This window comes from Phyllopteryx taeniolatus, chromosome 19, assembly GCF_024500385.1.
Source record: "Phyllopteryx taeniolatus isolate TA_2022b chromosome 19, UOR_Ptae_1.2, whole genome shotgun sequence".
Classification (NCBI taxonomy): Eukaryota; Metazoa; Chordata; class Actinopteri; order Syngnathiformes; family Syngnathidae; genus Phyllopteryx; species Phyllopteryx taeniolatus.
Genome location: NC_084520.1, coordinates 6,438,989 through 6,466,233, shown reverse-complemented (window position 1 = coordinate 6,466,233; position 27,245 = coordinate 6,438,989). Strand labels below are relative to the sequence as shown.

At 40.7% G+C, this 27,245-nt stretch overlaps 1 protein-coding gene across 5 annotated transcripts in view; it reads right to left on the bottom strand.

Moving 5' to 3' along the window:
- Positions 1-27,245, bottom strand: part of LOC133469206 (zinc transporter ZIP11-like) — an 85,215-nt gene that overhangs the window by 43,908 nt on the left and 14,062 nt on the right. For 3 of the 5 annotated variants that reach the window (XM_061755985.1, XM_061755987.1, XM_061755986.1), the window contains exon 4: positions 21,297-21,455. The exons of the other annotated variants lie outside the window; for them this stretch is intronic. In XM_061755985.1, the coding sequence (XP_061611969.1) occupies positions 21,297-21,455 (159 nt within the window). The remainder of the gene's footprint in view (positions 1-21,296; positions 21,456-27,245) is intronic. 5 annotated transcript variants of the gene reach the window in all.

Here is a 27,245-nt window from a genome sequence, read left to right as displayed (position 1 = left end):
TCGGCTGTATCAGACGACCCCGCTACCCCTATTAGTCAGTTCTATTGAGCTTCCACTGTATGTATGTGCGTGTGTCTATATGTATATATTAGGCTTTACACAAATCAGAATTGTTGGGGCCGATCACAAGATGGAGCAATGTGTCTACTTACATGACTTGTTCATTTATTGTATACAATTGTGTAGTGTATACTGTAACCATCCATCCATTTTCTGTACAGCTTATTCTCACAAGGGTTGCCGGTGTGCTGGAGCCGTCCCAGCTCAAATTATTCTCTAGCATTTTAGACAAAAGTTAAAACACCAATGACCTCTAGGGGGTATTCAAGGATTGGCCACTGACATAAGTTTAGGTCAAATCAACATTACAAGTGACAGAAATAATGGGTGCTAACTTACTGAAATTAAATTACATTATTACAATTAAATTACTTTAATAAAATACTACTAATGACATGCTGACTCTAACTTTCTCACTGCTCCGGCTATATGGACAGGTGTGAGTTTGAGCCCGTTTGACACTCCCCCACCCCCACCCACACCCCCTACCGACCCCCACGCTACGTTGCTTGAACATGTTTTAGCATTTAAATGACATTCCCCACGACGTACTTCAGTTGTGCACAGACTCCAAATAACTTACGTGTTGTTTGTCTGAGACACCGCAAAATAGTCCCACACCGACGACGTGTTTTTTCACCGACAAGATTGAAAAAACTTTATTGGCAGTCAGTTACAGTACTGCGCCACAAGACACGTGCCAAGGCTATAAATAAACTAGCTTTTGGATTCATACGCAACGAAGACGCAGAGTTAAATGTCTTGTGCGAAGCCGATCGATGACATCATTGATCGGATTGGCGACTTATGACATGAAAGCCGATCAGCATAAAATAATAATTATCGGCCGATACCGATACCGCCGATCAGATCGGTGTAAAGTCTAATAAATATATATATATATATATATATATACATACACACACAGAGAGAGAGAGAGAGAGAGAGAGAGAGAGAGAGAGAGAGAGAGAGAGAGAGAGAGAGAGAGAGAGACCGGCCGGCCCCCACTCTGTTGAAGCAGTCGCAAAAAAAAAAAAAAAAAAAAAAAAAAAAGATATTTTATATATATATATATATATATATATATATTTCCCTGAGAGAAAATGCGCACACACACCTCAGCCAGCTGCATCCTTATCAGGAGATACAGACAAAACGAGAGCTTGGTGCTGTACACAGGATGCCTGGCTAAGAAAAGTTACACTGGAGTGACTTATGAAACATTAAAATAGGTGAAAGGTTTTTAGTAGTTTTGCCAATTCATCCTCTTGGACATCTTTGTTAGCTTTTTGTGGTGTTATCATTAAAAAACAAATAACTGAAATGCATTGAACTCAAGATATCCTACAAGATATGCTGACATTGTGAGACTTGAGAAGAGCAATTTTCCAGAAAACGTTGGTTGAATTCTGAATTGTACAACTTCAGGGGCATTAGACAATATCAACATTGTCTTATCAGACAGGAAATGTGAACGTGTTATCTACTAAAACATGCAGTACGTGCAATACATTGTATGCATACACAGAGTCAGAGAATCCTTGCAGAATTTCCGTTGTGTGTCTGAGGGCCACTGAGTTTACATGGTGACATTTCAGACAACAATGATTATTCAAGTAAAGGGGGCGACAGCCAGCGCAGTAGGAAAAACACAGAACAGACACCCGCTGCCTTTTGTAAAGTGATATTCAGTATGGAGCATGAGCTCGATGTCAATGTTGTGAATAAATGAGGTTGAGTGACACTGTTGGCTGCATGAATCATAGGGTTATGCAGGACCTCGGCTACGTGCAAATCCCAGTGGCCCCCTGGGCTACATTCACACACAGTCAGCCACCATCCGGTATTACTGTCATTCATGATTAATAGCAAATGCTGCACATACTTCGTAATTGATGAGGGTACATTATGTAGCAACAGTTCATCAACATGTAGCGTAGTTTGTCTCACAAAAATGGATCAGAGATTATACTATATGTATTTATTGACGTTACTTGCTGTTCTTCAGAGGACCAGAACCAGCAGTTGCCAAGCAGGACAAGTCCATTAAATCCAATTATCATAAATTGAGCATGTAATAAAATAAATACAGCTAAAAATATAAGTAGGATTCTTTGGTAATGTCAAGGCCAAATTTTATAATTGTCCCTGCAAAAAAACATCACGACATTATCCCTGACACAAAAAAAAAATTGTTGCTACTACAGGTTTGTGTGCTGCGTCTCTGCTAGGAAACAGGAACACGACGACAACCAAAAGTGGCACACTCTCGTGCTATTGTTGCAGACAATTACATAACAATGATGTTTTGATGTGTGTCATACCCTGCAGGTGTATATTGTCCTTCACGCTGCCAAACTGTTTGTAGCAGCTTATTTTACATATCAGTGCACTCAAAAATGCAACATGGCTAAAGTATTTCAACCTAAGTGTGCAGTATTCTTACGCAAACTTGCAACCTTTATGAGTAATATCTTTAAACTCTTATATCAATTTGCATGTAGATTAAAACTGATTGGATAATTGATTTTTAAAGTATATGCAAATCAAGTCTTGCATGATTACTTATACGTACTATCTGCTGCACACCCACAGAACCACACACGACAGCAATCCAGTCCAGCTGCATTACATCAACACAAGATGCAATTTATATAATGACACAAACCTACAATTGCCATCAATTACATGCACAAGGTGTGAAAGTGCCTGCCCTTTTCGACTCAGTTTCATTTCACCTCTTTACCAAATAGATTTGTGAAGGAGCCATATGGAATGTCAGGATTTTAATGCACATCGTGTCTTCAAAACAGCTCCCAGTATTGTAGCTTAAAGTGTAATTTGTTCCGCTCACACTGTTTAAGTGAAACAAACCATCTGGCTTGTCAGGTTAGCCTTAATGGAATAATGGACTATTTTAAAAAAATTATGTGACCCGTTGCAATGCAATGTATTCAAATTCTGTGAATTCATGAAGTGCTTTAGCTACTGGAGACAAAGTAAGCATTAATATCCTGGACTATAATAAAAATTGAGACGTTCCTATTTTGTTACTTTTAAATGCACAAATGCATTTCATGAGAAAAGTGATCCCACTATCGTGAGGGAAAGAGCCATTACTAATGCAGTGACTGGCGTCAACCTCAAACGACACGCCCTCTCGCCCCCAAAACGACATGACATTCAGTTGGCCTCATTTCAAATGCCTTCTGTTCCTGAACCAATTTCTTTTATTTGTCGAAACAGGTCCACGCACCTGGCTGGGCAATTTACAAGTCGGCCATCATTATATTGTTTTGCATTCAACACAGAATTCAACAAAAGCGGAGGGGGGGGGGGGGGGGGGGGGAACACTTCACAATTAGGAGGTTGCGGTGCACTTAGTAGTGATGCACTAAAAAGTTGTGAAAAAAGTTCAGAAAAGTTAAATATCAAAACGCGCTCTTTATTTAGCACCTTTAAGAACTAACATCACTTTAAGCAGCAGCCAAAACTGAAAACAATAGAAATTATTACCAAGGATGCTTTTGACTAGAGGCCATTCAATTGTGTTTTTTGCAGAAGATCCACAGATGTGGTGTGGCAGATCTGTGCAGAGACGATTACAGGAGATGGCGGCTGCAACACTGACGGGAGGGTTGATCTAAGTGGCTCAGACCGAGGACTGGCATCTTTATTTTATATGTGGTCGCAAGCAGAACTGGTAATGATTTGAATATCTGACACAAATGTGAGACTTGGAGCTTAGAATGACACCAAGGCCTTTCATGGATGGGTGGATAAAGCAGTGGCACCCATCCCAAACGGATCATTTTATTGAGCCAATTGACAAATAAGTAAGCCATTTTATTGAGTGTCAAGCAACCATACGGTGTCATGAAAAAGTATTTGCCCTCTTCTTGATTTTTTTTTTGCATATATATCACACTTAATGATTCAGATAATCAGAGTTTGGTCTGCATTGCCTGCAGTGAGTTGGATTCATTTCCGGTGAGGGTTAGACTCCGCCAAGGCTGCCCATTGTGTTCATAACATTTATGGACAGAATGTCTAAGCTCAGCCGAGGCATAGAGATGGTCCAGTTTGGTGGCCTCAGTACTTCATCTCTGCTTTTTGCAGATGATGTGGTTCTGGTGGCTTCATCCAGCCGTGATCCCCAACTCGCACTGGAGCGGTTCGCAGCCGACAGTGAAGAAGTTGTGCTGAAAATCAGCACCTCCAAATCTAAGACCATGGTCCTCAGTCGGAAATGGGTGGAGTGCCTTCTCCGGGTCGGGAATTAGATCCTGCCCCAAGTGGAGGAGTTCAGGTATCTTAGGGTCTTGTTCACAAGTGAGGGAAGAATGGGACGGGAGATCAACAGGCGGATCGGTGCAGCGTATGCAGTGATGCGGACTTTGTATCGCTCCGCTGTGGTGAAGAAGGAGCTAAGTCGAAAGGCAAAGCTCTCAATTTACCGGTTGATTTACGTCCCTACCCTCACCTATGGTCACGAGCTATGGGCCGTGACCGAAAGAACAAGAGCCCAGATACAAGCGGCCGAAATGAGTTTCCTCCGCAGGGTGTCCGGGCTCTCCCTTAGAGATGGGGTGAGAAGCACGGTCGTCCAGGAGACCACGGGGAGGACCCACGACACGCTGGAGAGACTATGTCTCCCAGCTGGCCTGGGAACACCTCAGGGTCACCCCGGAAGTGCTGGACGAAGTGGCTGTGGAGAGGGAAGTCTGGGATTCCCCGCTAAAGCTGCTGCCCATGTGACCAGACCTCGGATAAGTAGAAGAAAATGGATGGATGATTCAGATACGCAAACCAATTTTTAACTTTTGAAATTATTATTTTATTTACCACGTGGAAAAATGTTTTGGTTAATTAAAGAAAACCCCACAATGGTCACTGAAATAACTGACAAAAGTGCTGTAATAGTAAATAACAATTGACTGAAAATTAACCAGTGAACATCAGACATTGCTTTTGAATTGTGTCTCAAGAAAATTATTTTTAAAACTAATAAAACAGGCCTAATAAAATTATGGAACACTTAATATTTTGTTCCACAACCTTTTGAGGCAATCACTGCAATCAAACAATTTCTTAACTTGTCAATGAGACTTCTGCACCAGTCAACAGGTATTTTTGCCCCACTCCTCGTGAGCAAACTGCTCCAGTTGGCTCCTTCCACAGATGTTTAGTCCGCTGTATGCGGCACGCCACATGACCAACACAGAACACGGGACAGCCAACTTCCTGTGTATGCTATGCTAACAATCGTAACCCAGGATTGATTACAATTGATCATTTGAAGCCAAACTTGCTAAAATTGTATTTTCTTTATGGCTGGTGTCTATGGACAAAAGTTAAATACATGTATATCATATATTTATACAAATATGATATGATACAAGTAAATGATACAAAGCCCAAACATCATCTATTGTCATCTTTGGTGGCTCTGTGGTGAGAAAAAAAATAATTAATAATTATTAATTTAAAGTTCCTACGGGTGCTTTGAAATGGTTCCCTTTCCTATTCACCCGACCGAGGAGGAAGTGCTTTTCCCCCTTTTGTCAAATGCGGAAGTCATTTGCACATATACCGGACAGAGTGATGCATTGTACATTATATAGATTTGGATCACAGCTCAAAGAAGGCCACTTAGTCAATGTTTTGCTCTTAGCCATTCTCTTTTTTAACTGTGTTTTTGTTTTGAGTTCATTATCCTGTTGGAAGATCATGACCATGACTGAGACCAAGCTCTCTGACACTAGACACCATATTTCTTCCCAGAATGCCTTGATCATTTTGGATATTTTTTCGCTATTTGCTAGATGCTTCACAGTAGGGTGCAAATATGGTACAAACTGGGGTATCGCACCCTCCAATGTAACGGTTCTCTCGTATACATCTGCTATGTCTGATATTTCATAAAAGTGATGGTCGTAGCTACAGCACCTGGACTTTATAACCAGTTTGCACTGTGCCTCTAAGCAGAGATTCAGCAAGCTTATACCAAAGAAGTGATTTTCTTGAAAACAGTCTACTGCTATGTGTTGGACTATTTGTAACCTGACTGAAAGTCAATATGTTTTGTGCAGTGAAGAAAATGCTAATCGTGATTAGCAATGTAGCATGATAATTTTAATACTAGCATTTTTTTGCCTCTCGTCTGCAAAGTATCGAGATTACAATTAGCTTTAAAACTAAAGAGAGACTTTTTAATGTGCAGCGGACTATGGATACACTCTTTGGACCATTCTGTGGATACAAAGTCTCACTCGTCTGGTTTGGGCTTTGGCTAAGCTGCTTTGGTAAGAGGCCTGCACGAAGAGGTCACTTCTCTTGCCGCCACCATCTATCGACTGAACTGAGGATTTTGTGAGCACACAAAACACAACAACAACACAGTTGCACATGAATTTTATTTTTTGCTTGCATTGCAAGTGAAGCGGCCCATTTTTTTATTTTGAGGTCATAACTCACCAGAGCAACATCAGGCCTACGACGAAATAACACAGAACTGAAATTTAAGGGGAATACTTCAATTGACTGTGTGAACACCAGAACTGCTATACGCTATTTAAATTGTTTTGTTATTTTTATTCTACTAAAATGTATATCCTTGGACTTGAATCCTTGGACTGTTGGTGTCTTTTATTATTGAAAATCTTACATTAATAATAATCACAACTTTAATGTGTATCACTTACATATAGTGCTTTTCAAGGCACTCAGATGCTTTACAATAACAAACAGAAATAAGGGTTATGAGCAAATTTCATTAATCTTAGTGGGATTTAAAACAATTTAATCTCTAAATTTCCTACTGAGTAGAGGCACCATGATTTGTTATTTATTTCAAAGTTTTAGGATTACTCTTTTGTTGAATCTCATGTCTACCAAGTTTAACAGAATAAAATACAGCACAAGTAAACACAGTAATTGCAATGTGCACAAGAAGAAACTTGTTGAACAGGGCAATCTGCTTGTATCGGACGTTTGTGGCTTTGTAGTGCTTGGGGGCGAGCACTAGGACAGGGACATTTATTCCCCAAGTTAGTGAGTATTTCTCATGTCACTTATTTAAAGAATCAATCATTCTGAATCTTAGAACCTTGTTTTTGTTTTGAGATTCAGCATTACTACACTCCAAAGGAAATCGGAAAGGTCGCAAAGATGCTGGAGAATACGTGAAAACACTCCGTCGAGTAGAGGAAGATACCGGTTTCTGAGGTAGATTTTTTTATGTCATCACTGAGGAATGTACATGCTAGAAGCCTACTAGGCCATGGCTTTGTTTCTTTTGTTGCTAAAAACAAGATAGTTTCAATTTTAAAACAACGTATAAGTCTTAAATTTTGTCCAAAATGGACGGGGTGCCTTATAATGCGGTGCGCTTTGTGTGTGCACAGAGTTCCGAAATCTATAAATGTTGTGTGATGAGCGCTCCGTTTGACTGACTGGGAGCATTTCCTGCCGACACGCCGCTTATATCGAGGAAGGCGGATGTGACTGAGGACAGCATGTGGATGTGAAGGGGGAAGGGTGCGCGTGACAGAGGACGCTCAAGGCACGCCCACAGTAGGTATATAGCCCCGGTATGTGCATTGTGCAAAACAACATCGGTTTGGCTAAGGTCCCCCGAAAATGGCACCTACGAAGAGACACGCTTACGAAGCACAGTTTAAACTGCAAGCTATTGGTTACGCGGAGGAACATGGAAATCGACGAGCCGTGAGAGAATTCAAGATCAACAAATCCATGGTTCGCAAGTGGAGGAAGCAGGAAAACGAGCTTTGCCAAGTCAAAAAGACGAAGCCGAGTTTCCGCGGAAATAAGGCGAGGTGGCTCGAGTTGGAAGACCAACACGAGCAATGGATTAATGAGCAAAGAAAAGAAGAGAAGCGTCTCTACAGTCACCATTCGACTGAGTGCAATAACTCGGAGCTTGCCATCATTCCGGGAGGCTTGACGAAGGAACTCCAACCGCTGGACATCGGTGTGAACAGGGCGTTCAAAGTGAAGTTGTGAGCAGCGTCGGAGCGATGGATGACAGATGGGGAACACAGCTTTACTAACACTAGGAGGCAGCGCCGGGTGAGTTACGCCATAATTTGTGAATGCATTGTGGATGCTTGGGCTAACGTGTCTGCTTGCACTGTTGTTCGAGCTTTCGTAAAAGCTGACATCATTTCTGAGAAGCCGCACGGCAATGAGACTGACTCCGACAATGACGAGAGGATACCTGTCGTTTTTGCCCAGCTGTTTATTTCGGATACAGAACACGAGGACTTGTGGATGAGGATTGATCAAAAAAATAAAAAACATTTAAAAAAAATTAAAAACATAGGAAGGCCGGAGCCCAGATTCAAACAGTGAGCGAGATGCACTAACCACTCCTCTGTGGTGCCACATGCGAAATCATTTAAGGAAATGATTTGAAATGATTGAACTTAAATATTAAATTCAAATTTACTGTACAGTAATTGAAAATCTATAAACTGTACACCTAATATCAAGAAATTACAACTTGGCACGGTGAATTTGGCACGGTTAGGTATAGATCCAAATTGCGCAGCTGAAATTATGTGTCGCAAACATCATAAGACTGAAACTCTGCTCTGCTAGTTAAGCACTGTGACTAAGCTGCGTCTTTCAATCGAAGCAATCATGCTGTGGTACAGGAACTTCCAAGCACTGATTGCATGAATTTGCTGCTCCAGCTGCTACTGCAACTGTGACACCAATAATGTGCAAACAGAAAAAGAACCTCCTCACGCCAAAATACAACAGCACACTCAATATACAAGCCTATTACTACTTCTATCCAGAATTGTTACTTGTTTTTCATTAGGCATGATAGAGCAATTCCTTCAGGCCACATAGGTCTGGATTTACATTTAAGGTCCATGCACCCAATTCTGATATAATACAAATAATGTCTAAAAAGCTTGCATTTGTAGTGGAAACAGATTGTATAGAAAGTGCCCACTTATAAGATTTTTTTTCACAATTTAAAACACTTCCCAGATGTCTTAATACCATGTCTGTGGCATGCGTTTGTCAAAATACCCCAAGGATGAAGAATTCTCGACGTTTTACAGCATACTTCTTGCTTAGAATAGTGTAGCATAGCAGAGTTCCCATTTTGTTCTGCAAATACAATTATTTCAATTCGCAAAAGACACCCGATGTCATATGCTCCTCTTCATATTCGCACATTTCGGTTTTCCCAACCATACAAACACTTATAACCGCTGTTGTAAATCATTGCACACTTTGTGGTTTCTGCATGTTGTTTTATGTGTTTGTGCGTTTAATATTACTTTCATACTTTATGTCTATGTTTCATGGTTTACATTTTTTATGTTTTGCTTTTGTGTCAGTGGCCTCTTGGACAAGTAATCTCAGCCCTCTGTATGTTCCGCATAAACAATATTGCCAAAACTATTCGCTCACCTGCCTTGACTCGCATATGATTTTAAGTGATATCTCATTCTAAATCCATATGGTTTAATGTAATGTTGGTTTGCAGCTATATCAGCTTCAACTCTTCTGGGAAGGCTTTCAACAAGAGTTAGGAGTGTTTTTAATGGGAATTTTTGCCCATTCTTCCAGGAGCATATTTGGGAGGTCACACACTGATGTTGGGTCAGAAGGCCTGGCTCACTGTCCACTCGAAATCAACCCAAAGGTGTTCTATCGGGTTGAGGGCAGGAGTCTGTGCAGGCCAGATAGGTTCATCCATACCAAATTATCTCATCCATGTCTTTATGGACCTTGCTTTGTGCACTAGTGCACAGACATGTTGGAACAGGAAGGGGTAATCCCCAAACTGTCAAATCCCCCCCGCCCCCCAAATCTCTTGGTATGCTAAAGAATTCAGATTTCCTTTCACTTGAGCTCAGGGGCTAATGTTTTAGACATTTCCAACTTTGTAGAAACAGTTTGGAGATGGCCCCTTTGTGTTCCAACATGATTGTGCATCAGTACACAAATCAAGGTTCATAAAGACATGTATAGGAGAGTTTGATGTGGATGAACTTGACTGGCCTGCACAATCCTGACCTCAATCCTTTAGAACAGTTTTGGATGAATTACAGCTGAGACTGAGAGCCAGGCCTTCTCATCCAACATCAGCGTGTAACCTCACAAATTGTGGAAAACCTTCCCAGAAGAGTTTAAGATGTTCTGCTGTCATTGCAGAGGGTGGACCGATGTCATATTAAACCCCATGGATAAAGAATGGGATGACACTTAAATTCATATTTGAGTCAAGCCAGGTGAGGGAATACTTTTGGCAATATAGTGTATATTGAGGACTGACAATAAAATGCACCCATATCATACTGCAAGTCCTGTACTGGCAACTCCTGATCTTTGCTATTTGAGAGCAAAATGTAGTAGTGTGTAATCACAAGGTTGATTTCAATTTTGTCATGCCATTATTAAAAAATAATGAAATAAAATCAGCCCAGCTCTTCTTTACAAGAGATAAAATCAGCTGGCAAATGTATTGTCAGAACAAGAAGAGGAACAGAACCCTAATAGATGGAAGGGACCTCTCTGACAGCAGTCGTGGGAGCAAAGAATCAAAAGAATGAAGGCAAGTCAGTTTTGCTCAACACTATGATGTGCACATGAGAAGAAGACATCTTTGTCTCGGGGCAGGTTTCTAATGTTCATTCAATACTGCTTCCAAAGTGGCTCTAATGGGATGCAAGACACAGCACCACCTCAAATAATAATACCAACAATATAAATGGAGAAAGAGAGAGGTTAAGTGAATGCTATTTTTTTTTTTTTTTTTAAAAGGGGATACGATGACAGACACCCATGTACTGAATGCATAAGGAAGTGCATTACTATAATAAGGTACTGAGCCGAGAAAAAAAAATAAAAATAAATAAATAAATAATAATTTGCGACGACTAGGATAGTGATTGTGGCTTGAGAAGAACAAATAAAGTTTATACCATCGATCACTGTCATCCCTGTATACACCTAGAAAGAAACCCAAGAAGTTCATAATTGTGCAATGTCATTATCTTGCCTGGTAATTGTCATTCCACAGTTGTAAGTTACGGTTAACTGTGACCGAGCATTGTTTCTGGCCGCCAAACATGCCACTAAAAGGCTTTGTTTCCACATTGTCCCCTCGTTAGGAGAAGCCAAGAAAAAATTTGATTCATAATGAACATCCTACATTGGAAATGACTTTCATCACACATATATTATTCTTCTTGTGAAGGACAAAAGTCCTCTGAGGTTTTGCTCTCTTATTCTGTCAATGCGAGTGCTGCTGCTCAGAAGATTTGCAGAAAAATCTTACAACTAAACTGCGAACATGAGACGGTTTACACAGCAGCATGGAATATACTGTTTTATTATTCATGCACTAACAGACTACAAAAATCTAACTATTTCACAACAATGACCCTGAGCAAAGCCCCACCTGTGTTTCTGTGGATCTGCATCATTTGTTTCGGCATATTACTCATGTTGTCCTGTTCCGTCTTTGACATGGCGCTAAATCTGTTGTGAGTTTTTAAGCATGTAATTTTCTGCTGTTTTTCTACATTAAATGTGCTTCTTCTGCAGATGTGTTTCACAGCAGTGTATAACCATATCAGGCACCGTCTTGACTATATAGAATTTGTATCAGTTGAGCATTTGATGTCAACTAAGCACCCACTGCAAAGTCCCTCTGAATTTTCTGTACATTTGTGTAATTGTTCAGTGAATTAAGTCTTTAAAAAAGCCAATCTTGACATATCATACAAAAGAGGAGCTCATCATATAATGAAATACATTAAGATTGATCGGATATAACGAACAAAATCTTCTCATACAGCTTTTGACAAAGTCAGTGATTGCTCTACTAGAAATGTGGGTTGGATATAGCTCTAGATGTTTTACTTATGTGATATTTTTACAGTACTATACCTTATACCCAGATAGAGTGTGAACTATTGGTGTAAAGGATTTGCCTCATTGGTACCAAGTGCCTGTTGCATAAGATTCTGACCATCCTCACTTGGGCAGTCCAGAAGCCTTAAGAAGAGGTGGAGAGCCAAAACCTGTTCAAAATAAACTTTGTGTATCTTATAGGGTAGTGTCCTATAGTTACACAGCCTCAACTTTCACCCTGGGTTAACGATGACGAAATATTCAATTTTCTCACTCCAGTATAAGACAACTCCAGAAACAGCAAACACTAAAGATGCCATGCGTTTGCTGTGCTCTGCTCATTGGTCATTCTGTCCAGTTGGCCGAATGGCTCTTGTATGCAACAGGACAGAACCCCAAGATCAGTTGATATATTGTGTGCCATGACATCAGCCTCCATTTGTTGGCAGAAGCTCTTGTCAGGTGAAATACAAAAGATAGTGATGCAATAAGATACGCTGAAAAGTGGATTCCATTTGAACTGAGAGTGAATACATTAGACAGTACTAACAGTCTATCTTCTCATTTCTGAAGAACAGAATTGAGATTGGGGGGAGGGGAACAAAGGAGAGACATTTTCAATGGATTAATAAAAACAAACTAACTTTCTGTATTCTTAGCAAGAGAAGGACAAGGAAGAGGTTATGGAAATTACAGGCGTCTAGGCAATTATCATCAACCAATCAATCCATCATGCTCTCTGTCCTTTTCACCCTCACTTGTTAACTCTAACCGTTTTTCTGTTGTCTTATCAAACAACCTTCTCACAATCTCTTTTTCTTCTCCCGGTGCTCTTTTCATTCAGCTTTGGTGTTTGTTGAGGAACCAGTAAAAGTGGCCACCAGCAGCTGTCCAAACACTGATGGCACCATTTGTGTTTGTGTTAAAGACCCCCTATGTTCCCAGTTGATTTCACGCTTGCTATTATCGCAGCTCAACATTTCCCTTACAGTCACCATGGAACCAGGTAAAGAAAGAGCAGAAGTAAGAGAGGAACAATGAGCAAAGAATATGAAGACAAATGAAATGGGAAGAGGGCTGCAGTTCGTGATGTAACGAGGAAAACACATGGAATAGGGGTTCATAAGAGTTTATCACCAAGAGCAGACAATCAAAGATGCTTTACTGCTGAGACTAAATTAAATACCTCTACGAACTATGGCTACAGTAGAACCTCAAGTCAACCACAATATGATTGAACTGCACAACAACATTTCCTATTCAATAAGATTTATCCAGAGTCGACAGTTGTCTAGGGATGGAACGGTGCTCAGTAAAACCGAGCACCGTTCAGTGCGCTCTGCACAAAACAATACGCCCTAATGGGCTGCTGTTCTTCAGTTTGGCAGATGAAAAGACATGCCCCGTGGAGGTAATATCCAATCACTGTTATGCATCCACCCACTCACAGTTATAAGTATCCGGGTTCAAAATGCAGCTCACAGAAGTGGGAAAAAAATATATACACATTCATCCATACATTCCTCTTTATACCACTTATCCTCACTCAGGTCATGGGTTCGCAGGAGCCTATCCCAGCTGACTCTGGACGAGAGGCGTCGAATGTAATACATGTCCACTAGAACGAGCAGAGGAACCCAAAGGCCGGGAAACATTTCAGCAACATTTTAATTCCCAACCTCTGACGATACAAGTGTAACAGTTGGATTAAGCGTGGGTTGATTGGCCATGCCTGCAGTCGGGTGCAGGCATGACCCATCAACCCATGCTTAATCAAACGGTTATCCAAGGTGATTTTGTTTACATTTTGTATATTTAATTTGTTACACATATTTTGTATTACTCTATTGTCATATGTATACCAATAGTCGAGAAATATGTAGACTTTCCATCGATCTGATCAGCTATATCTGATTGGCCGATATTTTGCATTTCATGCAAATTGTGGTATCGGCTCTAATGTCATAATTCGCCAGTCCGATCAATAACGTCACTGATCGGATGCACAAATTAAGACATTACAGTAGACACAATCTTGTTTACTCCAGGGACGTGCTGTGCTGCCGTCGTGTATGTTTGAGTCCAAAAGCTAGTTTTGTTTAGAATGAGATGGCTGATTCTTAGCTGGGCTTGAACAACCTTTAAGTCGCAGTGTCTGTGTTCTTAACTGTCATAAAAGTATAAAATAAAATCAACCACTAACGTAAAACAATATTACACACAAGAAAAAATATATATATGGCAGCAGCCAGTTGGCAGCTTACTAGTAGCTAGCTAGTCAGTGCTTCTTCTGGTCAAAGAGCACAAAAGGTGGGACTCAGTGCACTACACCAGTTAAAGAAGATACAAATCAATGAACCATTGCTATTTTCAAGAAACATTGCCCAATGTGAACCTTGCCATGCACAAAAGAGCATGTAATTGTAATTGTAAAAATCCTTACAATTGATAATTATTAACTTTTAGAAAACATGTATCTCAAAGCCTTGATGTTCATTGCTCTAGAAAACCAGATCTATAAATGGAGAAATTTCTGCACTTTTGCTGCTCTCCCTCGCAGTGGCCATCCTACAAATAGAACTGCAAGAGCACAGTGCAGGATGCTCCATGATGTGAAGAAGAATCCTAGTGTTTCGGCTAAAGAAAAACATCTCTTAACTCTAGCATCTCTGTTGACAAATCTACTATAAGTAAAACATGAAACAAGAATGGTTGTCATAGAATGGTTGTCAGAGCGACCGATGCTCCAGAGCGCTACTGTCTTATCTATTGTGTGGACGGATGAAACCAAAGTTGAGCTGGTGGGAACGCACAATACTGTGTGTGAAGATAATAACATCCAGCACACTGCCATCAAAACCTCATCCCAACTGTTAAGTATGGTGGAAAGAGCAGCAGGATTTGACACTGCTTTGAAGGGATTTGAATAATTGATGGAAAAATGACTTCCAAGCTTATTGAGCCATTTTGCAGGAGAACGTAAGATCATCTGTTGGTCAAATAAAGCTCAACATGACAACAGCCCAAACCTCAGAAGTAAATCAAGAATAGAATGTCTTCATCAGAAGAAAATAAGCCTTCCGGAGTGGCCCTGTCAAAGTCCTGACCTGAACCCCAATTATGATGCTGTGGCATGTCCTCAAAACCACACCATACAAAGGGAATATTAATGAAATAGTTTTGTAAAGAAGTATAGCCCAAAATTCCTCCTGACCACTGTGTGCAGTTCTGATCTGCACCTACAGGAAATGTTCGGTTGAGTTTATTGCTGCCAAAGGAGGCTCAATCAGTTATGAAAGCCAAAGGTTCACATACTTTTGTCACTCTGGGCTCAAATGATGACAAGTTGTGTTCAGTAAAAAGATGGAAACGTTAACTGTTTCTGTAGTATTAGTTGAAGCAGATTTATGTGATTAAACTGTATGTAGGCACATGGCACAACATAAGTGGGCTAACTCAGGTCAAGACTCAGATGTCTACCTGCACCTCAAAAGAGATGTAAAGAGACAGCACAGTTATAAGGACACAAATGTGCATATCCTATCCAATGGGCCTTGAGGTGGCTCCAACATGCTTCTTTTTTTTTAACAACTGAATCGAATATTAATGAGGCAGTTTTCAATAATGGCTGCTGTTGATAGGCAGAGGCCTGTTTGCAAGGTATCGCAACAACTGTCGTTTTGCATCCCAAAATACCATTTGTGGTTTGGGGTGTGCCTCTAATTTGGAGGGCCAGGTGTTTTGGACAAACTATAATGTCTTAAAAAGGGCCATCCTGGGCATTCCCAACCCAAATCATGATAAAAGTAAAACTGATACAAGGTCATCAAAGATTATTAAAAAAAATCTTTAAAAAAATAGGTGTGGCATGGGACCTTTAAGACTTTTCAAGTATTTTTATTTACAAAACAAACTTTAAAAAAGTCTTGAAAATAATATAGGGATTCCAACTTCATCAAATTAATTTGTGGTACTTTGGCAAGTGAGTGTTCCAGACATTGGCATAACAAGCAAGCATGCACACTCAAGACAGTTGCGCAACGCGAAGAATGTTTCTGAACTTTGAATATGGGATATCATTGTCCTTTACCCGCCAGTGTCCTTGGTAAACAAGTTTGTGTGTTCTTCGTGTATATGAGTGTGTGCGTCATCTTTTATAAAAGTGTATGACAGTGATGTGTCTGACGCTCCTTCATATGCAATTTGTGTCATTGCTTCTGTCCTCTCGTGACCACAGAAGCTCAAGGCAACAGCTGTTCTCTGCTACTTGGACCACTGTCACTCCTTCACATTTCGCAGCTGTGTTTTGTTGAAGCCTGGTCTAACTTTTGCCCCCGCCCCGCCCCCCCTTAATAATATTTGTGTAGGTTTTTCACTTTTTTTGCTTTTGGCATAAAACTTTACAGGAAATGTTCTTTTTCATGAAATGTTTTGAATCAAGTCTCTCTTCTCTCTCTCTCACACACACACACACACACACACACACACACACACACACACATGCACGACTTATCTGTATGTTCTTTGCTAAACAGCCCAAGATGCTACCAATGGATTTTCCCCACACAGCTGTAGGGGCTTAGATTGACACACCTACTACAAACGACCAAGAAACCACTTGTGCTGCATATTCTGGAAAGCAGACAGCTTGTTTTCCTTGTGTTGAGAATGCCGAGTGAGTCGGTCATCGAATCGGGGCATTTGCGGGACACGGTGGCCCTGAACACTGGTCTCCAACTCTGGTCATCTCACAGGCTGCGATTAGATTAGTGTGCACTCCTTTGCACTGTAATATGTTTTAAATGTTGCTTCACTTTGGTCCAGGTCTTTCTCCATCTCTGCTAACTAATAAAATGACATCTCAGCCAAGCTAATTGTTTATCTTTACTCTAAAAGCAGCCAGGTGCATAAACACACTAAATGTTGTTTCTGTTTTGAATACAACAAAGGCAGGAGGCCACATTTTCACTCCAGCACCTTTACAAAGACACAGGTAAACAACCATCAAAACATGCTCTTTTTTTCCCCCAAAATGATAAGTGCATGGTTGCGGACAGGACTGGAAAAGACATTACAGGACATGACACAGACATAGACAGACACACAAAATAACTGGTAAAAATTGAATAATTTCATGAGCTGTCCTACAATGGCAAAATGGTGCAATCTGGTCAAAACACACACAAACACTAAAGCTGTCAAATATCCCTCCTTTTCTTGTAGATTAAATGCTGGCATTACAAAATGCACGATTTTATACTGCAATGAGGGAGATTTTAAAAAACTGGTTTTAATGGCAGAGACTTTTTGCCACAAAGGTGTCCAGAGGAGTACTCTATTTGTAACTACATTTTTTTTTTTTAAATACAGTACTACCGCGGTCAAATTTATTTTTGTTGCACATTTTCAAATGTGCAACAATTTGAAAATGTGCAAGACCATGCAATATATAATATAGAAAATAATAATGTTTTTTGAAATTAAAACAATCTATTTAAATTACTAAAACTGGCTTTTAAATGGTTATTTATAATCATTAAAATGAGCCTAATGTTTCAGGGATTAATGAAAAATACAGACATGCAAATACCAAAGGCATGAAAAAGGTGACAAAAAAAAACATTATAGGGGGGTCTGGGGGGATCCCCTGGGATCCCGTAGATAATGTTTTTGATTTTAACATAAAATTAAACAATTTAGAAGACTCTGAAGAGTATCCATCCATCCATCCATCCATTTTCTACCGCTTATCCGAGGTCGCGTCGCGGGGGCAGTAGCTTCAGCAGGGACGCCCAGACTTCCCTCTCCCCAGTCACTTCATCCAGCGCTTCCGGGGGGATCCCGAGGCGTTCCCAGGCCAGCCGAAGGATGTAGTCTCTCCAGCGTGTCCTGGGTCGTCCCCGGGGTCTCCTCCCGGTGGGACCTGCCCGTAACAACTCACCACGGAGGCGCCTGGGAGGAATCCGAATCAGATGCCCCAGCCACCTCATCTGACTCCTCTCAATGTGGAGGAGCAGCGGCTCTACTCTGAGATCCACCCGAATGACCAAGCTTCTCACCCTATCTCTAAGGGAGAGCCCGGACACCCTGCGGAGGAAACTCATTTTGGCCGCTTGTATCCGGCCACAATCCACAGCTCGTGACCATAGGTGAGGATAGGAACGTAGACGACCAGTAAATTGCGAGCTTGGCCTTACTGCTTAGCTCCTTCTTTACCACAACGGATCGATACAAAGTCCGCATCACTGCAGACGCTCCACCGATCCGCCTGTCGATCTCGCGTTCCATTCTTCCCTCACTCGTGAACAAGACCCCAAGATACTTGAACTCCTCCACTTGGGGCAGGATCTCATCCCCGACCTGGAGAGGGCACGCCACCCTTTTCCGACTGAGGACCACGGTCTCCGATTTGGAGGTGCTGATTCTCATCCCAGCCGCTTCACACTCAGCTGCAAACTGCTCCAGTGAGAGTTGGAGGTCACGGCTTGATGAAGCCACCAGAAGCACATCATCTGAAAAAAGCAGAGATGCAATACTGAGGCCACCAAACCGGACCCCCTCTACGCCTTGGCTACACCTAGAAATTCTGTCCATAAAAGAAAAGCCAACAGAACCACATCATCTGCAAAAAGCAGAGATGCAATACTGAGGCCACTAAACCGGACCCCCTCTACGCCTTGGCTACACCTAGAAATTCTGTCCATAAAAGAAAAGCCAACAGAACCACATCATCTGCAAAAAGCAGAGATGCAATACTGAGGCCACTAAACCGGAACCCATCTATGCGCCTCGAAGTTCTGTCCATAAGATTTATGAACAGAATCGGTGACAAAGGGCAGCCTTGGCGGAGTCCAACCCTCACCGGAAACGAGTCCGACTTACTGCCGGATATGCGGACCAAACTCTGACTCCGGTCGTACAGGGACCGAACAGCCCGTATCAGGGGGTTCGGTACCCCATACTCCCGAAGCACTCCCCACAGGACCCCCCGAGGGGCACGGTCAAACGCCTTCTCAGAGTCCACAAAACACATGTAGACTGTTTGGGAGAACTCCCTTGCACCTTCGAGGACCCTGCCAAGTCTGGTCCACTGTTCCACGGCCAGGACAAAAACCACACTGCTCCTCCTGAATCTGAGATTCGACTTCCCGACGGACCCTCCTCTCCATCACCCCTGAATAGACCTTACCAGGGAGGCTGAGGAGTGTCATCCCCCTGTAGTTGGAACACACCCTCCGGTCCCCCTTCTTAAAAAGGGGGACCACCACCCCAGTCTGCCAATCCAGAGGCACTGTCCCCGATGTCCATGTGATGTTGCAGAGGGGTGTTAACCAGGACAGCCCTACAACATCCAGAGCCTTGAGGAACTCCGGGCGAATCTCATCCACTCCCGGGGCCTTTCCACCGAGGAGCTTTTTAACCACCTCGGTGACCTCAACCCCAGAGATAGGAGAGCCCGCCTCAGAGAACCCAGACTCTGCTCCCTCATGGGAAGGCGTGTCGGTGGAATTGAGGAGGTCTTCGAAGTATTCTCCCCACCGACTCACAACGTCCCGAGTCGAGGTCAGCAGCGCCCCATCCCCACTATACACAGTGTTGATGGTGCACTGCTTCCCCCTCCTGAGATGCCGGATGGTGGACCAGAATTTCCTCGAAGCGTCCGGAAGTCTTTCTCCATGGCCTCACCGAACTCCTCCCATGCCCGAGTTTTTGCTTCAGCGACCACCAAAGCTGCATTCCGCTTGGCCAGGCAATACCCATCAGCTGCCTTAGGAGCCCCACAGGACAAAAAGGCCCGATAGGACTACTCCTTCAGCTTGACGGCATCCCTCACCGTCTGAAGAGTACAATAAGGCAAAATAAACAAATTTTCTTCACGCAGAAAAACATTTATTTACACCGCTCAAGTACGTGTTGATGTTCAAATTTAGGATTAAAATTAAATTTGCCTCATTTCTTTGCTTTTTTGTTTTGGCCTCCTACTTGAACCAAGCCCATGTCCACCTGCACCTGATGCCTGCTTCTAGCTGTGCCACATGATTAGCATCCTCCTCTTTAAGCACTCTCATTCTGGAAAATAATTGACTACAATCATTGTCTGTTTCACTTCATTTTCACTATTACCAACTTCAAAGGCTAATCCCAAATGCATCCTCCAGGAAAATATTAAGTACAATATTTTCTGTTTTTATTGGCCATTGCTAAATTTTAAGTTAGTTCATTCTGTGTTGTGACAAAATACCTAACACCGCTCCGTTGCTTAATACATTTAACTTTAACATCCGTAAACTAATTGGATAAATGTAGGCGCGTTTCCTAATTAATACAAGATGTATTAGCGGCTCAACTCGTAAGAGTAGCAATAGAGGATGTCCGCTCCAGAGGTGGGTAGAGTAGACAAATATTGTACTCAAGTAAGAATACTGTTACTTGACAATAATGTGACTCAAGTAAAAGTAAAACGTAGTCCTCCAAAAAATTACTTGAGTAAGAGTAAAAAGTACACTGTGAAAAAATTACTCAAGGACTGAGTAACTTCTGATTGTTTAACCACAGCATGAACATCAATTAAAAATAAAAAAAAATACAAAATAAAATGAAAATTCTGCAATTTCTGATGTTGCTGTGTGTGAGCATGTGTATGCACAGTCAAAACTACAACAAAACGTGCAATTTACTTCATGGTATTTTCTAAAAAAAAAAAAAGAAAAGAAAAAAACAATTATGCTTTTAATTAACATGTATATGGAAAAATACTTATGGCAACAAGCCCCCCCACCCCAAATAAAATGGATTGATGACAAATTTTCTCCATAGTCAAAATTTAGTTGCCTCTTTTGCATTCATGCCATATTAATGAACATTTGTACAACAAGTGGATGCAGATCTGTTGAGTGTTTTTCTGGATGAGAGCAAAACTGCAGAGGAGCTGGATGATATCCAAACAGATATCAAGCAAGGATGCTTGTATACAACATGGGGCACATTTTATCTATTAATAATGGGAACCTCAACATGTGTTTTTCCATGTGCGCAGCTTGCTATCATGCCTGCTGTGACAACATCTGTTAAAGAGCAATTCACAATCATTCACAGGCCTGAGATTCAGAAAACAATCCTGGTGTGTACAGTCAATAAGTTAACTGTGCCAGTAAACGTGAAAAACATTACAACAAAAAATGCAAAGACTTCACCCATTTATAGAAATCATAATCATTTAATAATCAACACTGACAAAAGGTAATAGTAGGTGTTGGTTTTGTTTTACATGTGCTGCAGATGTGTACCTTTTCATTCATTCTGAGTGCATGCATCTGTTATGAGATTCTTACCATGAAGGGCAAGGCCACGTCAGCGAAGTAAACAAAAGCAGCGCCGAATGTGAAGCCAAGGGCCACAGGCAGAAAAGCAAATGAGCCATACTTCCCAGAACCCTCCGCCATGTCGATCGCTGGCGCCAGCAATGACCAATAGGAAGCAGCCAACATCACCTAAGTAAGAACAATAAGACAAAGTAAAAAAACAACAAAAATATGACGAGACTATAGTCTTTACAAATAATTGATTGGAAATCAAAGAATTTAAATTGAAAGGATTTTGATGGTTCGGATTACAAAATTTAATGACATACAGTGGCCTCCATAATCCTTAAATGAAAGACGTTTGGGACGACCAGAACCCTTCCTACAGCTGGCCGTCCAGCTAAACAGAGCAATTGGGGGAGAAGAGCCTTGGTGAGAGAGGTAGAGAAGAACCCAAAGATCACTGTGGCTGAGCTCCAGAGATGCAGTCGGGAGATGGGAGAAAGTTCTATAAAGTCAACCATCACTGCAGCCCTCCATCAGTCGGGTCTTTTTGGCAGAGTGGCCCGACGGAAAGCCTCTCCTCAGTGCAAGACACATGAAAGCCCGCATGGAGTTTGCTAAAAAACACCTGAAGGACTCCAAGATTGTGAGAATCTTATTCTCTGGTCTGATAAGACAAGATAGAAATTGTTGGCCTTAATTCTAAGTTGCATGTGTGGAGAAAACCAGGCACTGCTCATCACCTGTCCAATACAGTCCCAACAGTGAAGCATGGTGGTGCCAGCATTATGCTGTGGGGGTGTTTTTCAGCTGCAGGGACAGGGAGACTGGTTGCAATCGAAGAAAAGATGAATGCGGCCAAGTACAGGGATATCCTGGACAAAAACCTTCTCCAGAGTGCTCAGAACCTCAGACTGGGCCGAAGGTTCACCTTCAAAAATGACAATGACCCTAAGCACACAGCTAAAATACCAAAGGAGTGGCTTCAGAACAACTCCGTGACTGTTTTTGAATGGCCCAGCCAGAGCCCTGACTTAAACCCAATTGAGCATCTCTGGAAAGACCTGAAAATGGCTGCCCACCAACATTCACCATCCAACCTGACAGAACTGGAGAGGATCTGCAAGGGGGAATGGCACAGGATCCCCAAATTTAACATTTTAATGAAACATAAGCAATTTCACATTTATTGCTTATGTTGCACTTTTTTCCCCCCCACGAAAGAATTACTTTAGGTAGTGTGTGAAAGAATTACCTCTTGGTCAATTCCTTTACAAGAGCGTGCCTATCAAGGTGTTAACTGTCTAAAGATATAAGAATTAACGATAGCAATAATAGCGTGGTACACTTTGACCTTATAAAGATATGCAGTATTATGTTGTCACTTTTCATATTTTCCTGTAGTATAACATTAAATGACACATGTACCTGTAGAAATAGAAGCTACAGATTTTGGTTTCTCAGTGTTTTGGTCAAAGTAGCTTTTCAAGTCATTGGGTTTAAGTCCAAGTGAAGTCACGAATCATTGCTGTTCAAGTCCAATTCGATTTGCAAATCTTGTAACCCAGTCAAGTCGAGCCTCAAGTAATCATGAATTGGGCTCGAGTCTGAGTCGAGTGCAAGTCATGTGACTATAAAGATAAGCACTGAGCCTTCCATATTTCATCCGTATTGCTGGCCATCTCCTGCTAGCTTACGGATAAAGACCAAGCACAGCAGTAGGGGGCCTTGTTGAGATGTGATGTGAATAATTTCCAACAACAATGGTTACCCAAAGAAAACAAAACTAAAAACAACTGTGTAAGTGTTGCCTCAAAGACCACTGCTTCCTCCAATTTGACTCCTCACCGATGCCATGTTTATTGACAAAAATGTTTTATCTTTTTGGGTAAAATTTAGATTCAAAGTAGCCAGTATGTCTGTCTTGTTAATTGGTAAACATTCATTCTAACGTTGCTGAATTGTAAAAAAAAAAAAAAAAAAAAAGAATAATAATAATAATAACTGTAGTGATGTTTACAGTGTTTAAAACATAGGTCTTAGTATGTACATGATGCAAAAATAGGCCTATACAACTAAAGTGGATAATCACAGAATTCATTCCTTCGTGGGGAAAAAAAGGACTTTACAAGAGTAACAAAAAGTAATAAATAATAAAAGTAATAAATTACCTTGAAAATGTATTACTGTCAAAATATACAAACAAGACACCCTTGTGAATGTTGTAAACCCTCCAGATTTACAATGTGAAAAGCACTGCTACAAACAAGAACATGAAAGGCAGATTAGACTTTTGCAAGAAAGTAACATTTATAATAGCTGCAATATTTGAGAATCTGATTCTTTGGCTAAATGAAAACAATACAAACTTGTATCGGACTGAATGATTCATCTGACATATTGCGATCACTGGCAGCTTCAGTTCTTCATTTTTTTTTTCTTCTGCTTTTTATTGTTTTTGGAAGAGGTTATTCTGGCAAGGATGCCTAAAATGTAAGGTGCCACATCTTATATACAGTACTTGTAATAACCTTCTGCAATGCAATTATTTAGTGAGAGTTGCATATTATCGCAAAACATTAAAAGCTTCTGGACTGGTGGTAACAGGCTTTCTTTCACATCCATCCATCCATCATGGAACCCTATCCAACAAATTTGGAATCCTGGCATTGTTATCTTAGAATTTTCTTGTGTAATCAAAATAAAATAATTTAGTGATGAGGACAAACTTGATAATTCACGGTATTCACACGTAACATTGCTGAACCAATACAGACCAACTGAAGCAAACTCAGATCGTAAAAGGGTTTGTATGGTAACCACGGTCATGTTTGATCCAACACTGCACCACTTCATCCACCTCCCTTTTTAACCTGGTGTTCCTGCTGAACAAGGTCAATGCAGACTCATCAGACCATGACATTGTGTGACCCAATCTTCATGTTCCCTTGCAAATTGAAGCATTTTTCAGAAGTCTTCCTGATAAGAGGATGTCTTAAGCTACACAGTCATTTACTCCTACTGACTTACGTTATTTTCATATTGCACAAGTAAATACTCTTTCACTACTAAACAGTCATATATTGATCTTGATTTTTTTTTTAAATATATATATTTTTCAATCCTCTGATCCCCAATTACACATTTCTCCTAATCAGATGCGAATCAAAATAATATGTAGCCGAAAGATAAATGAATAATGACGAGCATGAAAATGACTTTACCATCTCAGGTGAGCAGTTTAACTTGATTTTAGTTTTATTTTACAGTGGTTAATGTCTCTTTATACGTGCATAACAGTTCGAATAGAATGTTTCCTAAAATATTTTTGGTAATGTCTAGAACTAAATAATTCACTTTGCATTACATGGATGGAACATTTTTTAAATGACAACAACCTGGAAGTCAACCCACGTCCAGGACCTCAAAGCAAAGCAAAGCAAATTTATTTATATAGCGCATTTCATACACAAGGTAACTCAATGTGCTTTACATGATTAAAAGCATTTAAAAACAAAGAAAAAAAACAGCTTATAAACATTTAAAACAAAGAGAGAACAAATAAAATAAAAACAATTAAAAAAGCATACAGTGCAAGAAATATTTAAGTGTAAATGCTCTAAAAAGCATGGGGAAAAAGAAGAGTTTTTTAACCTGGACTTAAAAGCATGCACACATGGGGCTGATGTCACTTCTGTTGGCAACTTATTCCATTTTTGTGCAGCATAATAGCCAAATGCTGCTTCACCATGTTTGCTTTGGACTCTGTGCTCCACTATTTTACCTGAGTCTGTCGATCCCAGACCCCTACTAGGTTTATATTCCATTAGCATTTCATTCATGTATTCAGCACTTAAACCTTTTAGTGATTTATAGACCAGTAGCAGAACTTTAAAATCTATTCTAAAGCTGACTGGAAGCCAGTGTAAAGACTTTAGAACTGGTGTAATATGCTCTGATCTCTTTGTTCTGGTCAGAACCCGAGCTGCAGCATTCTGAATGAGCTGCAGCTGTTTAATGTTCTTTTTAGGGAGTCCACTCAGAAGAACATTACAATAGTCAAGTCTACTTGAGATAAAAGCATGGATGAGCTTCTCCTGGTCTGCTTGACAATGCAAGCCTTCACTCTGGATATGTTCTTCAGATGGTAAAAGGCAGTTTTAGTAATTGACTTGATATGACTGTTGAAAGTCAGATCGGAATCTATCAGAACACCAAGGTTTCAGACTTGGTCTTTGGTTTTTAAAGAGAGTGACTCCAGGTATTTACTAACAGAAATTCTCTTCTCTTTATTGCCAAAAACAATTATCTCAGTTTTGTTGTGGTTTAATTGAAGAAAATGTTGCCTCATCCAGATATTTATCTGTTTTAGACAGTGGCACAACACCTCAATTGACTGTAGTCATCTGGAGACACTGCTTGATATAACTGTGTGTCATCTGCATAGCTATGATATTCAAAATTAAAGTTATGAAGAATTTGACCCAAGGGTAGCATATACAGGCTGAACAGGAGGGGTCCAAGAACTGACCCTTGAGGGACCTCATAGGTCATTGCCATTCGATGAGATTGAACACTTCCAATGGTTACAAAATAACTCCTTTCCTCCAGGTAGGACGATGAATCATTTAAGGACCGTTCCATTTAGTCCTACCCACGTTTCCAACCTGTTCAGCAGTATATTATGATCTACCGTATCAAAAGCCGCACTGAGGTCCAACAAGACCAGAATTGACACCTTTCCTGAGTCAATATTCAACCTTATTTCATTTAGCACTTTGATAAGAGCAGATTCTGTACTGTGATGAGTTCGGAACCCTGATTGAAATTTGTCAAAAAGTCCATTGAAGTTCAAGAAATTGCGGCGTTGATTAAAAAGAACTTTCTCAACAATCTTGGCTATGAAAGGGAGATTTGAGATGGGTCTATAGATTGCTAACATGGAAGCATCCAGCGCTCTATTTTTTAGCAGAGGCTTAATGGCAGCTACTTTAAGAGCTTTAGGAAACTTGCCTGACTGAAGTGAGCAATTGATTAGTTGATGCAAATCAGTCAAATCAGACTTCGCAATAGCTTTGGAAAAGTCAGATGGTATTGAGTCAAGACAGCTCGTTGATGGTTTCAGCTGCTGAACCGTTTTCTACAGTTTTTGGGTCAAATTCTGACATGGTAAGAGTTTTTCCTGGGTGGCTCAGACAAGTAGTCTGAAGAATAGCAGCACTTTTCATGCCAACTGAGCCACAGTGGTAATCTAAATGTTAATTAGCAACAAGTCAAAGAGCGCAGAAGTGGCTGATTAATGCAGTCACGGCAAAAAGACTCACCTAACTGTGCAAACCCAAATCTGAAGGTGTGTATATCAGTCTGCATAGAAAGAATTTCAGTGAAATTTCAAACTAAACCATATGCCTTTTCCATGTTTATGATGCAAAAAGCAAAATAGTACATGAAAAATATACTACAATATATGAGCATGAGTTTAATTAAGTCTTCATTTCAGGTGTAACCTAAAACATTTTAGATAATTATGCAAAAATAATCATTCTTTTTCTGTAAAGTGGCATTTCTCTCCACATTTATTGCAGGGATGTATATTTTTATGTAAAATATGTAAAATACAACATACAGCAACCCAGCGCAACCCTATAAAATGTTGGGGTCATGCAATACTTTGGTCACGAAAAGAGCATCCATCCATTCAGGTGTGCCACAAAATGAAGGCTACTTCCTTTGGTAATCACATGACTTCTCCTTGTGTCTTAACAATTAAACATGGGCATAACAGATGATTTTTCAGATTAGATTGTTGATTAATCGCATCTGGAAGCAATCGATTGTTCAGATTAGATTGTTGATTAATCCCATCTGGAAGCAACTGAGTAAAAACAGAGAGCATTACATGCTGCAGCCAGCATAGGCACTGTTGATACAACGATGAAATGGCAATTTCTGCAGGCACAGTGGCATTTAAAAATG